Source organism: Paramormyrops kingsleyae, chromosome 16 (assembly GCF_048594095.1).
Source record: "Paramormyrops kingsleyae isolate MSU_618 chromosome 16, PKINGS_0.4, whole genome shotgun sequence".
Lineage (NCBI taxonomy): Eukaryota > Metazoa > Chordata > Actinopteri > Osteoglossiformes > Mormyridae > Paramormyrops > Paramormyrops kingsleyae.
Window position 1 is genome coordinate 5,494,555 of NC_132812.1, and position 18,732 is coordinate 5,513,286.

The 18,732-nt window shown below is 43.8% G+C and overlaps 1 protein-coding gene across 3 annotated transcripts in view; it reads right to left on the reverse strand.

Annotated features, from left to right (window-relative positions):
* Positions 1-7,803: 7,803 nt before the first annotated feature.
* Positions 7,804-18,732, reverse strand: part of LOC111852068 (DNA-binding protein SATB2-like) — a 36,599-nt gene continuing 25,670 nt past the window's right edge. For 2 of the 3 annotated variants that reach the window (XM_072700625.1, XM_023827580.2), the window contains 4 exons: positions 18,258-18,470; positions 17,334-17,486; positions 15,571-15,768; positions 7,804-11,945 (listed from right to left, as the gene is read on the reverse strand). In XM_072700625.1, the coding sequence (XP_072556726.1) occupies positions 11,403-11,945; positions 15,571-15,768; positions 17,334-17,486; positions 18,258-18,470 (1,107 nt within the window). In that variant the 3' untranslated portion in view covers positions 7,804-11,402. The remainder of the gene's footprint in view (positions 11,946-15,570; positions 15,769-17,333; positions 17,487-18,257; positions 18,471-18,732) is intronic. The other variant, XM_023827582.2, reaches the window with a different exon arrangement.

Genomic DNA, 18,732 nt, shown 5'->3' on the forward strand with positions numbered 1-18,732 from the left:
TCATCAGTCCAAAGGACATTCTCGCTGAAACTTTGGGGCTTGTTAACATGCATTTTGGCAAATTCCACTCTGGTTTTATTATGTTTTTCTGTCAATAGTGGAGCCCCCCTGGGTCTTCTTCCATGGAACCCAGTATTGTTCAAAATGTGATGGATGGTGCGATCAGAAGGTGACGTACCTTGACCTTGGAGCTCAGCTTGAATGGTTTTGGATGGTTTCCTTTCTACCATCTGCATAACCCTTTTGATCAACCTGGGGTTGCATTTCCTCTTGCATCCACGTCCTGGGAGGTTGGCTACAGTTCGAAGAACCTTATACTTTTTAATAATATTGGCAACTGTTGTCACAGGAACGTGAAGCTGCTTGGAGATGGTTTATAGCCTTTCCCTTTAACATGGTTATCTATAATCTTCTTACTGAGCTCCTCAGACAGCTCTCTCCTTTGCTTTCTCTGGTCCATGTTCAGTGTGATGCACACAATGATACCAAACAACACAGTAGCATGTTCTTTCCCTTTAAATAGGCTGAATGGCTGATAAAAAGCTTGAAGACGTCTGTGATACTAATTAAGGTTAAACCCTTAGTTTGAAACATGACTGTAATGCAAGGATAAATAGTCTCTTTAGGGGCACCAACAAATCTGTCCATACTATTTTAGATTATCTTTGTAAAATAAATATCAAATAATTTCTTTTCACAATTGTATTGGTTTACTCTATCACGTACTAAAGGCTTACAGGTATACATTAGACAATTGCTTTGAATTGAATCACTTTCAGTTATTTCAATGAGCTGTAAGGGTACCAACAAATTTGTCCACGTCTGTAGGCTACGGCATAGAGTACACAGCCACACCTTAGGCCTACCTATGGCGTCAATACAACACAGCAGTAAAGTCTCCAAGACTGCAGAGGTACACTATGCTGCTCAGCTGCTGTTGTGTTGGCCAATCATGTCTTGTTTTTACATGTATTCAGCCAACAGCATGCCAGGTAGACTGTTGCAGACACATCAGACAGGAACAAATATGTATCACTTAGGGTTTACAAAGGTTTTTGACTGTTAAACTTTATTCACATTACCTGTGAAAAATGTTAAAATTTTCAAATTGGCCTGCTAACGGTATTCAAAGTCATCGGAAATCCGCTAATGCAAAAGTTTGCTTCATTTATTAGTAGGTTAGCAGAACTGCCCACCACTACTAACAGGCCCTAAAAATCTGAAACATAGTTGGATTGGTCTGGTTTGGGGGCCAAATATGATATGCAAACATGGGGCTCAAAATCTCTAGCAGCACCACTTGTCCTTACCTTGCTATCTACGATTTTTCTCTCTGTCTCACACAAACACACCTCTTTTAGGGTCACTATGGCAACAGGTTGTGAAAGGACGCAGGGGTTGGAGGAGTGGTAGTGTAGGAAAACATTCTTTGAGGTCAGGGTTGTGTTTCCTGGGGCAATTGGACCATTTCCACAAGAAGAACCAAAGTATCTGTTCTTTGCTGTCAACACATGGAGGAGATACAGCACGCGCTGAGTGGCCACTTCATTAGAGACACCTGGCTGGTGCTGGGTCCGACCCACTTTCAGAACTGCTTTAAGGGTAGATGAGTTGTGTGTTCGTAGATGCGATTCTGCATGCCATTACCAAGTCTGCCCATTCTCATCTGACCTGTGTCTTTGACATGGTGTTTTTGACCAAGGAAATGCCATTGACTGGATATTTTTGTTCTTTACACCATTCCCTGTAATCTCCAGACACCATAGTGCACAAAAATCCCAGAAGGGTGGCTGTTTCTGAGATGCTATAACCACCACATACTGTACCAATAATTGCACCACATTCAAAATCCCTTAGGTCAGGCATCTTAGCCATAGTAACGCTTAGTTGAAGAGAGAGCAAACCCCTTGACCTTGTCTGTGTGCTGCTTATATTCAGTTGCAGATATATGATTTGCTGTTTGGAGAAGAAAGCTCTTTGCATCAGCAAGCAAGCAGACCTACTGAACTGACCACTGAGTGTATATCTGGCTTTGTTAAACACTGTCCACTATTCTGATTGAACTGAGACTCTGATTTAACCTGATGTAAATATAACTTCAAGCTGTTTTGCCATTCTATTTGTGACTAAGGCTTCCAAAAGCCATTAACTGCATAAAAGGCTAAAACTGCTGTCTATCACTACTATTTTCTTGATGTTTTCACAGGCCCACAGGCAGTTTCCATTTACCGCAGATTGTACTGTTCAAAGATTATAGGAACACTGTCATGTAACAATTTACCACATCAGTGTTGCTGCTGATGTACCTTCTATTCTTAGAGAGGCTGAAACCTCAAGCCAGTAAAAGACATTGCTGACATTTGCATATTTCAGAAAAATAAGGTCCAGTCTGATACTGCACAAATTATCATTTGAAAGTAGTGAAGTATGAATAATACATTCAGTTTTATTCACAATGGTGGTACAGAATTAAACACAGTAAGAGAATTGATGCAATATATAACCTTTTTGTACTGAAATGGGCAGAATGCCAATGTATATATTTATTATATTTGAAATACATTACCAGCATTACCAGCTGAGAACAGCACCAAGCTTCTTTGGGGGTTTGGGCCTGCAGAGTACAGATTCAGACTAGCTGCTGTATCCTTCGACCCTCTTTTCCTCTTTTCCAGCTCCTCCCATTCATTGTCATTATCATGCATGTAGTGTGTGATGGTCAGGGTGAACATGGAGCCTAACGGTAGGACCTTACACAGGATCCCATGCCATCACAGCACAAACACACCGATTCAGCCTTTGGGCTGTGGAAGCCAACCAAGGTGAGGTGTTGGCATCTCAGTGCTTCTCAGGAGTAGTTGTTTCTGTATTTTTTTTTAATCTGTTATCTTTTTTCGCTGATGAGTTTATCAAAAGCTACATTAATGTTTTGCATTGTCTTATTTTTGACTTATCTTACTTCCCGGGACTTAAACCAGGAACATTTAAGGTCGATGACCCTGACGTTTATACTACTGGAAGCATAATGAGCATTGATGTAAATAGTGGTGCAAAAGTGTGTGTGTGTTTCGGGGGGGTTATGTATATATTACATTGTGGGGACCAAATGTCCCCACACCTTGATGTTAACCTGATATTCTGATGTTGTTGGGCCCATACTTGCAGTCCCCATAAGGGAAAACTAGAAATCCATGACTGCAAAAAACTAAAAATGCAAAAACTCTTATACTGTTTATATTGGATACTTATGGTTATGGTTAGGGCTGGGTACGGGTTAAGGTTGTCATAGTTGCATTAGCATTTTTCCCATAGAAGTGTGTGTGTGTGTGTGTGTGTGTGAGCGCTTGTGATCTTTTTTGTCTACTTCACACTAGTTCAAACGCTGACCAAGATACTGCATACCTGGTATCCAAGAGAGGGTAGCGACAGCCAAACCAATGCCTGCAGATACATATCTTATGTCAAATTTTTTCCAGTGGGAATGTATTACCTCATGTCTGGCAGAAAACAAGTTTAGTTAGTTAAAATAAATCAGTCATTGTGGTCAAAAAAGAAAATGGGGAAATTATATTATTAAGCATCTTGGTTATTGTCCCATAAATTCACAGGTTTTTTTTCCTAGAGCCATGGCAGCAACTTTTTGATATTAAGATCTAGACCAAAGCAAAATCTCATGATGTCCATGAGAATAAGGCAACTCAAGAGAAAAAATGGAAGAAGAGATGATCTTTAGATTTAGTTGAATGGGTAAAACGTTTTATTTTGAATTAAGGTAAACACTTAAACCTTCAGCATTGCGTCTCATTACTGATGCTATCTAAGAGCCAAGGTTTACCAGCAAAATGTCAGAAACACCATCCAACAAGCACAAGATTTCTGTGACTCAGTTAAAGCCATTTTATCACCTTTCTTCTGGAGAGTCAAACCACCCCAATGTAAAATATTACTGCTAATTACACTTAAGAATAGCATTCTGTTGAGATCCCTGAAGAAATACTGGACAGAAGTGCAATTGGCTGCCAAGGCTTTTCACAGGCCATGCTGATTGGTTCAAACCCACAACACTTTTTTCCCAAAGTGACATGCAACTGAGAAAATAGGATCAGCCATGAGGTTAAGGACCTTGCTCAAGGTCCCGGCAGTGACATTACTCAGCCAATCATGATCCAGTGACATTCCTAACCTGCAGAGCCAAACACCAGCCCTGCTTTAAATATGTAAATTATGTAACTGTTCATAATCACAACTGTCTCAGTTGTGCTAGTCATTAAATTACACTATTTTCTCTACAGGGGATAGTTTGTGCAGTTTTGTATCAAGTTCTCTGTCATATAGAATGTATTTCATCTGTAGCAACAGCTCCAAGGTAAGAATACACCTGCCAAGACTAATGGAAGCTGAGCCTTATAAGCTGTTTCTTGGCGCTTTTATAGTTTAGAAGGCGCTTCACCATAAGCTAGAGCCATTAACTTAATGACAAATGAAACAAAGATTAAAACTGATGGAATTTTAATTGCCATCTTTTCTGGGCAACATCATTTTGGGTGCAGCAGGTGTGCGTAGCGTGGTGTGAATGGCAAAAGTTTATACTTTGGCAGAAAGGTAGACATTTAACCTTAAGTAATGTAGGAATATGGTTTTCAAGGAATGATTTGGACATCTATTTCCGAAATGAAGAACGCTGGCTGCCTTTTCTTGTACACTTTCATTGCCAAATATGACCACATTGCTTTATTTTTACAGATCAGAACTTCACAAATTCATCACTTAAACAGCAGAGTAATGTCGTATTCAGGCTTGAATTTGCTTATGTGTAACCTGGAACCTCTCAATTTACACTTTCAGTTTGGTATTCAGTGTGTGTGTGTGTGTATATATATATATATATATATATATATATATATATATATATATATATATAACAGTATATAAAATATAAATAGTAATTAAAATATAAAATATAAAGAGTAATATAAAAGGGCCATTTGAGGTTAAATTTGAACTAAAGTCTTTGCATCATATGTCAGCCTTTCAAAATGGCCTCTAATAAATATCATTTTGATATGAAAAATAAATAATTTGCGCATTATTGACCCATTATACAGTATATAGAGTGGTGTAACTTTATGGAGTATTCATTATGGTTGAAGTCAGATGAGGATCAGTGCTTCCAAGAAAACGTGGTTAACATTAGCCCAGTGCTGAAACAGGCTGCAGTCAGCCTCTTCATTTAGCCAAAGGTTTGCGTGTTTATACACAACAATCCAAATATAACAAAATCTATGAAATCTGACATCGGAATTGGAAATGTACACGAGCCGGTGGAGTCTGAAAGTTTCTGGAAGTTTTTGAAGCTTAAGATGTGATGACTCCGAAACAGCAGAAGCAGTCCCTCAAAGCTTTTATTAAGGGAAGAAGTAAGGAAGAGATTAAAACGTGTAGATATTGGAAAAAATTTGGAATGTTTTGCATAACACACTCTATATTAAGAGCAGGTCCCCTTAAACATACAACAGAATGGCCCACAGGCAGAATGAGGTGGTCGCGGCTGTTCGTTAGGAGTCACAGCAGGTGGTCGCGGCTGTCGTTAGGAGTCACAGCAGGAGTAAGTGGGCGGTGTGTCCGCCTGAAAACAAACAAAGACCTGCATGAGGGAGCAGATGACGCCACCCAGGCGGAGGGGCCCGGCTCACAGGCTGCGGCCCAGACACAGAGCCTGCCGCCCGGCTCACAGCTCTGTCCACACGGCCACATGGGCCCCCCAGAGCCCCCGACTTGTAGTCGTTTGTGGTCTGCTAATTGTAAACAGAAGATATTTGCTGGGAAAGTGGGTGGGAGAGAAGAAAAAGAGACAGGAGGTGGGGTAAGGGGGGCAGAGTTCTGGTAGCAGCATTAGGGGTGATAAGAACATCGTAAGAAGAATAACTCAGTATATATTCAGAGATAGTGTTACTAAATCATACTTAGTAATTGGCTAAAGCTGGATAATCTTATGTAAATGATAGGGTGACAGTTACCTGCTGCCTGGATTCTATTATCTTAAGAGGCAAGTTGCTAATTCAAACCATTGGAGGCTTTACGTATTTCTGTAGAAAAATGGCTTCATTCAATTTGCTTCATTGCTTCACATCACCACCTTTTACTCGATGAGCAGTTATGGAAGACGGAGCGATTACTCTGTCACTTTGGCCTTTCTGAGTCCACCAGTGCACACAATGGCTCAGAAATCAGGCAGTGCTGTCATGCTATGAAGTATATTGTATTTCTGTTGTTTCTTCTTGATGCTCTGTATTTGAAATCAAATGTATGTATTGTCTGGATGATATATAGATGTTCACTTGCACCTAGAGATTTTGATAATAGTTTTTAAATAAAAATTGTTATTTGGTTGAGAGAGTTGGCATCTAGGAGTCAAGCAGCCATGAGTCCGTTCCAGTCAACTCCACCTGTACCTCATTCACTCTAAAAGATATAATCTAGTGTTCCCCAATTTCAGTGCAGGAGGGCCAGAATAAAACACACCTGATAAACCTAGTAATTAGCAGGTTAAGGTATGTTTGAGGAGTATTGTAATAACTGTTTTTGATTTCCATGTTCTCCACTGCTCAGATGTGTTGACCCCATCTCTGCCTAATCCCTGTAAAGCTAAAAAAAAGAGAAGCACATACCATATGAAACCATTTCATCCACGTCCTGTCCCTGTGTCCTGTGGTTCTGTTCATTGTCCCTGTGTCTTGACGTTCTGTTTATAGCCCCTGTGTCCTAAAGTTTTGTTTACAGTCCCTGTATTGTGTGGTTCTATTCGGTGTCCCTGTGTGCTGAGTTTCTGTTTACAGCCCTTGTGTCCTGTGGTTCTGTTCACTGTCCCTTTGTCACGTGGTTCTATTCACTGTCCCTATGTTGTGTGATTCTGTTTTCTGTCCTCATCTCTTGCAGTTCTGTTCACTGTCCCTGTGTCATGTGGTTCTGTTCACTGCCCCTGTGTCCTGTGGTTCTGTTCACTGTCCCTGTGTCATGTGGTTCTGTTCACTGTCCCTGTGTCCTGAGGTTCTCTTTATAGCCCCTACGTCCTGTGGTTCCGTTCACTGCCCCTGTGTCATGTGGTTCTATTCACTGTCCCTGTGTCATGTGGTTCTGTTCACAGTCCCTGTGTCGTGTAGTTCTGTTCACTGTCTCTGTGTCACGTTTTTCACACTGGTGTTTAGGTAAAGCACTTTCAGATCTAAACAAAAGTCAGTAACTACCCTGTCTGGTTAGTTTGTGTGTGGTCTGTTTAGAAGCATTACATGAATCCAGTCCCAAAAATGCCCTCCACAGGAACTTGTCAATTGACTGTTTCATTCCTATTGCTCTGCTAATGCACTACATTCCCAAAACTCTGGGCCCCTAGAGCCATTTACCAGCAGGTTCAGTCAGGGAGTTGCTTTGGACCTGCGCAGCAACCATAACTCAATTATGGTGATCATTTGGATTCACACGGGATGTGGTGCATGAACTGTGTCAACCTACTCCTCTGGCCCATAGTCGAGCTGCATCCTGCCCGGCAAACACAGGCAGCACACCCGGCTAAGAAATCCACGTGCCACAGAGCAGAAACAAGAAGAAACATCTTTAGACTATTTTCACACACCCAGACAGCAGGACATGTAACTGTCCAAATATCTCACACCCCAAACAAAGGACCCGCTGGGTTACTACAGGTTCAGCTTCTGTCTTTGTTTAGCTATTTAGCTCCTTAAACACTTTTATTCATTCAAAGTAACACATATGCAAATCCAAGCAGAGCCTAATGAGTAACACAAACACCGGGCCAACAGCATTTTATTTAAACAATTTGAAAAATGTAAAGAATCAAACCATGTCTATGAACTTAACAATGCATGTAAGTTTTAAAAAGTGTCACTTAGTGATAAGAAAGAAGAAGCTGACTGAAATGGGAAGGAGAACTGATTTTCAGTGATGATAATGACTATAAGATGATGAATGTGATAGAAACTGACAATTAGAATGGTAAAAGTATTATGTTGTCAAGCTGGCAAATGATGGAGCAGCTTTATCTTTGTATTTATTTTATCTTTCCATAAGAAAATTTTTAAAGAGTACATACTGAAACTATTAATCGTTGCAATTAAACTTCATATGTTTGGTGGAGTCATCATGTATTGCTACCTGAGAATGAGTCACTTGCCCTAAAAATGTCTCAAATGTCACTTCAATGGTCATGGATGAACTGAATTTTGAAATTCTTAAGGAGTGTGTGGAAACAAAATGTTGCTATGTGTCCGCGTGTGTCTTTGTGTGTACATGTGTGTCCACGTGTGTCTATGTGTGTACATGTGTGTCCGTGTGTGTCTATGTGTGTCCGCATGTGTCTATGTGTGTACATGTGTGTCCGTGTGTGCCTATGTGTGTACATGTGTGTCCGTGTGTGTCTATGTGTGTACATGTGTGTCCGCGTGTGTCTATGTGTGTACATGTGTGTCCGCATGTGTACATGTACCAAGCTGTCTAACACTCGTTATATACTCACTTCCTGAGAGGCCACATAACTCCACCCTGTTCTTACAGTTGCATGTTAAAAGCAATTCAGCAAAATAAACAAAAAGCAACATGCACTTCACAGGTTTAAATCCAAAGGATCACATCAAGAAGGTGGACCCAAGTGTGCTGGGTGGACCTGGCCTGAGGCCCCATATCATTTCACACATCTGGCCATAGATCAGGAAATTTCCCTGAAAGAGCACTGGGCCCTCGCTCTACATGACCCTCTCTGATATGCTTCCCCTGAAAGAGCACTGGGCCCACGCTCTACATGACCCACTCTGATATGCTTCCCCTGAAAGAGCACTGGGCCCTCGCTCTACATGACCCTCTCTGATATGCTTCCCCTGAAAGAGCACTGGGCCCACGCTCTACATGACCCACTCTGATATGCTTCCCCTGAAAGAGCACTGGACCCACGCTCTACATGACCCACTCTGATATGCTTCCCCTGAAAGAGCACTGGGCCCTCGCTCTACATGACCCACTCTGATATGCTTCCCCTGAAAGAGCACTGGGCCCTCGCTCTACACGACCCTCTCTGATATGCTTCCCCTGAAAGAGCACTGGGCCCTCGCTCTACATGACCCTCTCTGACATGCTTCCCCTGAAAGAGCACTAGGCCCTCGCCCTACATGAGCCTCTCTGACATGCTTCCCCTGAAAGAGCACTGGGCCCACGCTCTACATGACCCTCTCTGACATGCTTCCCCTGAAATAGCACTGGGCCCACGCTCTACATGACCCTCTCTGATATGCTTCCCCTGAAAGAGCACTGGGCCCTCGCTCTACATGACCCACTCTGATATGCTTCCCCTGAAAGAGCACTAGGCCCTCGCTCTACATGACCCTCTCTGACATGCTTCCCCTGAAAGAGCACTGGGCCCACGCTCTACATGACCCTCTCTGATATGCTTCCCCTGAAAGAGCACTAGACCCTCGCTCTACATGACCCTCTCTGACATGCTTCCCCTGAAAGAGCACTGGGCCCACGCTCTACATGACCCTTTCTGACATGCTTCCCCTGAAAGAGCACTAGGCCCTCGCTCTACATGACCCTCTCTGACATGACTGAATCATGTGAAAAGTATAGCTGGAATCATGGAAAAAAGACAATGTACCCCTCTACTGAAGCTGGACATTATCATTAAAGGTTCAATAATCCAAACTAAATATCAATCTTAGAAGCCTAGAAGGTTCTGCTCCAATTATGCCCAGTTGCTTTTTACTTGGAATCGTCCCCTTATAAAAGATGATGCAAATAATACTGCAGTATTTCATGACTTCAGTAACTACTTCTCTTTCATACTTAATTTTGGCAATTTCTCATTATATTATTTCCAGAGCAACTGCCACCTGTTAAAAATTGACATCAGGCAAACAAAAACAACAGTAACACAATGAAAAAACAAAGATGATAACGATATTGACACTAACACTATTACCTATGGATAATGGGAACAATAAATAGGGTGTGAAATTAACTTCATGGTGTCCATTGGAATAAGGAGTGCCAATCCAATCAGAGATAATGACAGAAGGCCATTTACTTCCTGTTACCACAAATATGGGAATCTCTATTCAGTTATGGAAAGGTTTAAACATTAATATATGGATGTATTTTGACTTTTTATCATTTTTATGTCCCTGATTTTTGCATCAGCATTTTGTCATTAAACACACTGTATTTCCTCCATCCTGGCCTGTACTACAGGTAAAGACCTGCAAAGACAAACACAAACAAATAGAACCCGGGAATGCACACAAAGGTCATGTGACTGGCACGTAGGTCTCTGTCTCTTTTGTGGTCCTCAGGTGCCAGTATCTGAAACTGCCATCCTGTTTGTTGTTTGGTGCAGAGAGACTGGAGCTGTGTTAACAGTGATGGAAAAAGGGTGCAGAGAATGTTCCAGATGACAACATATGGATTTCTGTCTCCCTTGTGATGAAAATTAACAGAGAACAACCGGGGAAGGCGGCTGCATCGCCCGGGTTTCTTTTAAAGTGCAGAATGTGAGGGGTTCCTGCTGAAGGGGGGTTTCAGCTCAGCATTGAACTTCTCTCCCACCCCCACAGGCTGGTGGGGGAAGTGGTGATGGGGAATGTAACCAATTTAGAGAAGGCCGGAAATGGGCTGGAGGTTGACTGACATCTTCAAGATGTCAGCAAACCACATTTGTTTGAAGAAACGTTGATATCAACCATCACAGTGACTCCAAAATATACTGTGTATAAACCCCGAGACAGCCACAGTCAGGGACTCCCGACGGCCGCGTAGGATCCACAGCCAGAGGGACAACTGCTCTCAGCCTCTTACAGGCCCTGCCGTCTTGGCTTTGGATGTCTGGATGGATGGTTCCCGCTGTCATCTTCAGCTTAGTCCCTTGTAATCAGGCAAAATAGCAGCTGACTTTTGGCAATCTCCACATGGGCACATGCAGGGCATTGGGAGGGAGCAGCCAAAGGAGATACGCCACTGACTGATGCTGAGATAGCAGGTGACCCAGCCACTGACTCAGTTCAGTAGGCCCCTATTGGGAAAACCCACCTTTCAAAATGTATATACTAAGAACAGTGTTACAGGACAGAGCTCCCTCTTAGACGCACATACACATACCCATCCTCCTTACTTCTGAGGTATTACATTGTGTTTTCATTGCATTTTCCCTCTAGCTCCGCTTTAGCTTCCTTAAGCTCCCCCTGCTCTACCCTGGTCTATCATGGCCTTTTACCAGACTCTTGGATGCATTTCTCTTTTCTCAGCTAACCACTGCCCCCCCCTCTCAGCTATTCACTGTTGTGGTCCACATTTCACCCCTTCATTCCCTCTGCACCCCCCTCTCTGTTTTTGTTCTTGCTGAATTATCTCTGGTGTTCTCCAGTGTCCTGGGGGCTGGGGGGATTTCCTCCTGGGCTGGCAGTCAGGATCTGGGCTCGCTCCTTGGCATCACTGGGGCCACTCCTTGTCTCTGAGACGAAACGCTCCCCTTCGTGGTTGCTCTCCTCGATGGACTCGGCATCCTCAGAGCCCGAGGGAAGCTCCTCGTCGCGGTATTCTGAGACGTCCCCGGCTGCGTCACCAAGCTCTGTCAGTTTACCGTGGTGCTTCACGTAGTAGCGCTGGTTTTGGAAGAACTTGACAACAGTGTGTTTGGGCAAGTCCAGCTGTGCGGACAGTGTATGGACGGCCTCTTGGTCAGGGTACAGACCCACGTCCTGGATGAAGCTCTGCAGAATACCTAGTGACTCCAGAGAGATCTTGGTCCTCAGACGGGGCTTCTTGGGTCCACCCGCTCCGGCCTGTACCCCTTCTTTAATTCCTGAGCTTGCATTTGAGGCAGGTACTGAGTCTTCGCTTATAGAGGAGGGGTCTTTTGAGGGCTGGGTGGGTTGCCTGGTGAGTGCCTGTTGAAAAATGGAATAGCATTTGTTAGACAGTCTCCTCCATGTTTTACCGCCAAACTGAATTAAGCCCAAAAGCAAGAACAATGTTTACTTAGCTAGTGGCTAGACCTGACCGCTAGAGGCCATTTTCACTGTGCTGTACTTTAGATTAAAGGCAATAATATCGCTGATGCCCCTTGACTGAAATACCACATCAAAACCCAGCCAATAGATGGCGGTTTTGAAAGAAGGTGCAATCCCACAACACCCTATCAAAGGCTGTCATATTGCTGAACCATGTTTAAGACATTTTCTACCAATCTTTGGTAAATCTAAATTAAAGGGCCCACATATGTATAATAGTAATTATTATCCCCCACCTCCTCCCAATAATGACAGGGTCTCGTAAATAATATTAGCTTCCAGCCAAACTATGAAACATTCTGAATTTGTCTTCTGGGGGTTACTGGGGGTTACTGGGGCTAGTGCTACCAGGAAATGTGTTGGCTTACGTGTTGTTTCACTATTTCCTCACTCATACCCTTAGGGTTTACTGTGCATCTGTAGAATAGATAGTGACTAAACTGGGCAAAGCAATGCTTCATACCTCGGTTACCATTCCAGGGGCAGGACGAACACACAAATAAATACATTTACCCAGGTCATGAACCAGAAAATGTCCCTACAAGGTCATAATAACAGGTTTTTATCACATTGTGGGGGCACTGTACCCCCCGCCCACACACACACACAGACACACCCACACAGATACTCCTTTTGTAGACCAGCTCAAGTCTTTTATATCCTAAAAGAAATGTGTGGAGCATTTTGCCTGATCTCAAACAAACAAACTTATGATCCTGACACACAAACTTGATTTTCTTAATGGAGCAACCAAAACGTGGTGGTGAGAAAGACAAGGCACGAGAGACATAGTGTGTGGAATAACCATGCATTGGCACTCTCTGCCTGCTCAGGCTAGATGCAGCATAAACCCCAAGTCTTCTTAAGATAAGAGACAAGTATTAGCAGCAGGAATTGTGGCCTGATGGCTTGGAGTTCAAATGTCCGTGTCATATGAACTGCACATGGGGTATGGAATGTTTAAATTATACCCACAGAGACTGATCTGAATTTGCTTCTGGGTACATATCAAGTCATTTTTACCCGCCAACTCCAAAGTACTTTTTTGGCAAAGTGCTCATACCACTGATTCAAAAATTTCTTCTCATGTCTTAAGATGATTGTTTTGAGTGCACTGCATTAAGAAATCATTTTATATATAAACTAAGATGGCCTGCATTGTAAAATAAATAAATATATATACAATGCAAAATACACTCTTTAATGCTATAGAGGCAGTCAGATGGAGGCAGAGAGTTCCTTCCACAGATGACATCTCAGGGTTTTATGTGAATTTAAAGTGTGAATCAAGACCCCCGAAAAGCAGAATGCAAAGGAGTGAATGAATGATGGTGTGAGAGACGCCAGAGCCGCCGGCCCCGGCACTATCCCCAAACCCTGCAGCACTCAGCAGGAGCAGGCAGGAATGATTAATGGTGGAAGGGTCTGGCCAACCAGCTGAAGGCTGCACTTACATTAAATACACACAGTAATGAGCGTGTCACAACAGCAGCCCTGGTAAAACACAGGCACAATCAGGGCTGCGGGGATTGATCCCACAGGGGTGTAGAACACACACACAAAGGCAGACACACACACAAAGGCAGACACACGCACAGATGCACATTTACACAGAAACACATACAAGCAAAGCTCAAGATATATTATAAAATTATTGTTTACTTCTGTGCTACCTTTTGTTTTCTCCGATCTTCAGTTATTGGTCACTTAGTTCCCTCCAAGATCAAGTGTTTTGCAGGCAAAGACAATGGTTTCCTGGGCTTGAAGTAGAGTGATAGCAGGGACAGGCTTATGGGTGAATACATGACATGCTGCTGTGATTGTCTGTGTGTGTGAGAGTGGGGGGGGGGGGGGGAGTTGCATAGATTACATTACATTTGGGGCTTTGAAACTTCCTTACTTTTGGGGACATTTTTCAGCTTGCCATTTTGATAACCTCAGTTTTATTAAAATCTGTGAATGCAGTCAAAAAAGTAAAAACGCCAAAAGTCTCATATTTTGTTTGGTCACTTATGGTTAAGATTGGGGCTGGGTTACGGTCGTCATGTTGGGATTGAAGTCTTGAATGGAGAATGAATGGCGAGTCCCCACAAAGATATAATTTCAAACCTGTGTGTGTGTGTGTGTTTGTCTGTGTGTGTGTGTGCGTGTGTGTGTGTGTTTGTCTGTGTGTGTGTGCCTGAGTGTGTGTGTGTGTGTGTTTGTGTGTGTGTGTGTGTGTTTGTCTGTGTGTTTGTCTGTGTGTGTTTGTCTGTTTGTCTGTGCGTGTGTGTGTGTGTCTGAGTGTGTGTGTGTGTGTGTGTGTGTGTTTGTCTGTGTGTGTGTGTGCGTGTGTGTGTGTGTGTGTGGAGCAGCTGAACACCGTGTGGTCTTTGGCGGGCGGCTGGCTGGAGCCACGGGGCCTGTGGTGGAGATGTGGGTGGTTTGTGTTTGTGTGCATTTGTGTGGGGGGGGGGGTGGTTCTGGGGAGAGGCGTTTAACCTCAAGGCAGCAGAAAACTGCCCAGGCTCTCATTGGCTGCCTTTGGCGGGAGAACATACGTGGGTCATAGACACATGGCTTACATGTACATAGACCAGCATGGCACACAATAGCACACAGACAGGATAAAGGATCACATTACAAGGGCGGCTAGTATATACACAAAAATTTATACATGCATGTCTCCCTCTCCGGTTTTTCCTTTTTCCTCTCTTCACTAGGCCTTCTTTATATTCTGTACCTATCCTGCAGTTATTCTGGCACTGCATTTAGCTGCTCTATAGTCTCTGACTTCAGTTTCTGTCCTGCAGCTGTCCAGGCACTGCATTTAGCTGCTCTATAGTCTCTGACTTCAGTTTCTGTCCTGCAGCTATCCAGGCACTGCATTTAGCTGCTGTATAGTCTCTGATTTCAGTTTCTGTCCTGCAGCTGTCCAGGCACTGCATTTAGCTGCTGTATAGTCTCTGATTTCAGTTTCTGTCCTGCAGCTGTCCAGGCACTGCATGTAGCTGTTCTCTAGCCTTACAGCTACCCTCTCTTCTCCTCCCTCTATTACAGAAACAGAGGATTGTGCAGCCTTGTTCCTATGAAAGTTCCTTAGGGAAAAGCGGTGAGCACAAGAGCATAATTTTGGGTTGAGCATTGGGGGGTTGAGGTCTCCACCCATTTTAAGGGGTCTAGGGGATTGAATTGGCTGATTTTGATTATTTGGGGGTGGGGGTTACAATCCTGCATCCCCTCCACAAGGATGAACATGTAACTGGCGTCAAAGAAGGCGCAGCTCAGCATAGCTTCACAGGCCAGACTGAGATTACACGCAAAGAGCGCTCTTTCATTCTTTACCATAGGTTATCATGGGCTGAGCTTTGGTGCTTGACCACCATGATATAAACCGAATTGTCTCTGATTTCATTGAAATTTAGCATGAACGGAAAGCAAAACAGTGGGAGAATGATCACATCTGTGCATGCAGGCGTGCTTGTGTCTGGCAGCCAGGGGGACCCCCGACCCGAAGCCTCACCTGTGGCTCTGGGAGGGGGTGCAGCACGGTGTGTGGCCATTCGCCATGGTGCTGGTGTCGGGACTCCTCCTCATAGGCCAGGTCTCGGTCTGCTTGGGGCAAAGTTAGGAAGCGCCGGATGGTGCACAGGTTGTCCCAGAGGGTCCGGTTCTCCGGGGTGGGGTTCTCCTTCCAGCGCAGGAGCTCGCAAAGCCAGCCCTGTGTGGAATCAGGCACCCAGACAGCCTCGCATTTAGTTGTTGTCGCTGGGCCTCTAATAGCCTTTGTATTCTATCTTGCTGCTTTCTAGATATTACGTTCTCCAGCCAAGTTTTTTATCCTTTTCTTTTGGGGGGAAGGGGGTGGGTTGGGCTTTCCAGTGGAAAGGACACTGTATTAGAAAAAATACAGACTGGACTGAATTTAACCGAATAAGTATCTTCCAGTTACGCTGCCAGGAATATAAACAAAGAGGCAAATCAGGTTTCAGTATGTATCAGTTGTTAAATAGTAACAGCTTAGACAGTATTTTCAGGAGAATAGGTGTGAGCGTGTTATAGGCCTATGACTAAGTACGAATGGTGAGGATCAGCGTCTCCTAAGAAGGAATAAAGATCGGACCCTGATCTTAATTATGTCTTGCTGGGCTCATTACTGTGTAGGACTCAGATTTCAGCCTGACATGCTGGCCTTTGAGAGGGGATAAAATCATTGGGAGGAACTGTCACTTTACACTTTACTTCAGCGCTGTGTGCACGGGCCCCGAGGGGGGGGCCCCGTTAATGCGTACAGCGTAAATGGGAGTCCTGATAATGATCAGCAGCACATGACATAAGCTGAGCGGGACTGGGCGGTTCAGGGCACATTTGGAGCCACTTTGCTGCCATCACAAACCACCAGCTCCGCCTCCCAAAACTCCCAGTGTCAGAAGCACACATGCATCTTGATTGCAGACGGAATGCTGTTTGACAATTTAGGAGACAGCAGCCATTGGCTGTTTGCAATATACATCTTTTTCAGCTACTCCCGGTATATATTTGAAAAGCACTTAAAAAAATTTGCAATAAAGTGACAAACAAAATAGCTGAATTGTTTTGATACAGATAAATCTGTCTCTTTCCAACAGCAGCACTAAGGGTAAATTAGGCAGCAGATACTTCACTAGGGTTTGGTGTTTGTGCCTATTATTTTAAATGATTTACCAGTGCCCTATGTGGAACGGAGGACCTTAAGGAAAGGTTTGGACCAGACATTTAACATTACGAGAGACAGCAGAAGGTAGGTAGCGTACGATATCGGAAATGAAAATGGAATTGTGGGATTCATCACCACCACACCGTTTGCTGGATCAGAAGCCAGACATTTGAGCAGATGGTAAATGTTTTGGACCGTGAAGTGAAATCACATGTATTTTCTATATTCCATCATAACTGTGGATAGCTATGGAAATATATAAATAAAGCAAATAAACAGGCAATTAATAAATTCCATTTGGGTTTCTCAATCCGGTCCTTAGAGACCCACAGTCGGTCCATGTTTTTGCTCTCTCCAAGCTCCCTGCCAGACAGTCCCAATTTTTGCTCTGAGCTGGGAGGGAGCAAAAACATGGACTGTCTTAGGTCCAGCAGGACTGGATTGGGAAACACTGAATTAGATTAATAGATTAGATTAGATTAGATTAGATTAGATTGACTTTATTAATCCCACAATGGGGAAATTCTTTTAGAACAGCAGCAATAATGAAAAAGACAGTAAAAAGAAATAGGTAAATGCAGTAGGATGACCTGGCTCTTGTTGGCTGCCACCTTGGCAAACAGGGCCTGGGAGACCTTGGCCCGCTTCATCTCCTGCTGGATCTCATCATAGATGCCTGAGGAGATGCTGACCAGGGTCTCCAGCTTCAGGGGCATCTCAGGGCTGGGGCCAACGGGCTTTGGCTATAATGGGGCAGGTAGCCATAAAGAAAACGGGAGTAAGAGAGGAGGAAGAAGGGAGAGGAGGCATGCAGAGGGGATGTGAGAGAGGGAGAAGAAGAGAAGAGAGAAAACAAGGGAGAGAAGCAGAGCGACAGAGACAACAGTCGAGGATTTCACATTACTCAAATAAACATCTTCGGAAATTGCTGAAAGCAAATTATCAAAAACATCTGGATGTGCATTCACACATGTGAAACACCTTCCCAGTCACTGCATGCTGGCACCATATGAACTAAGAGCTAGTGCTGATCTTGACAGCCAACACGAAAGCAATATGGATATACAGCAATATGTAGATGTTCCCTACTGTCTGTTTTAACAATTTAATGTTTTAATGCTTCTGTTCATGTGGTTGCACATTTGGTACAGTGGATTTTCACCAGCATTTGCCATAATAAAATTAATTTTGGTATCTAGCAGGAACCATTATGGTCAGTGACTTAAGTTATAAGGTTAGTTTTTAACTAACATGGCACAAAAGTGATTACTTCAGAAATGTACTGTTGTGTATGATGGGAAATAAGCTGAAGATGTGATGTATAAGATGTATAAGCAGCTTTGAATGAAATAGTTGAGTTTAAACAAATAAATTAATGAATATGAAGAGTAACAAAGCTGGTAACACGTATGTAGATGGTCATACATGTCCAGCAGTGCACTTTGCTAGTCTGTAAACACGCATCTGATGGCCGTAAGAGACTAAAACACGCTCTGATGTGGTGGGGGCTGTACCTGGGGGAGACGGGGCCCCCCGGTGGGGATGGCAGCGGAGGCCGGCAAGCCGACCTGAGGATTCATGCTACGCTCACGCTCCTCCTGGTAAATGCGGTCGCGATCGGACTCGGGCAGGTTGAGGAAGTTCTGCATGGCCTTGAGATTCACCAGCAGGGACTGAGACGCTGAGCGCGGGTCCTCCTCTTTACGCAGGATCTCAGATAACAGGCCCTGATACACGCACGCACACGCGTGTGCAAACACACGGAATAAACACGGGATGCCGTCACTTAAAGTGAAACACTATCCATCACACACGTTTCCATGTACACCAGAAGAGGCAGAACAGACACATAGGACACAGCCCACTTGCAATTCCATTTAATGTCAGCATTAATTTAGTGCTTCTGGCAGTATAATGACCCACTTACCCCCTGCCTCTTCCTGTTATTACGACGCCTACTACTGTCTCTGTCACTGTGGAATTTCCATC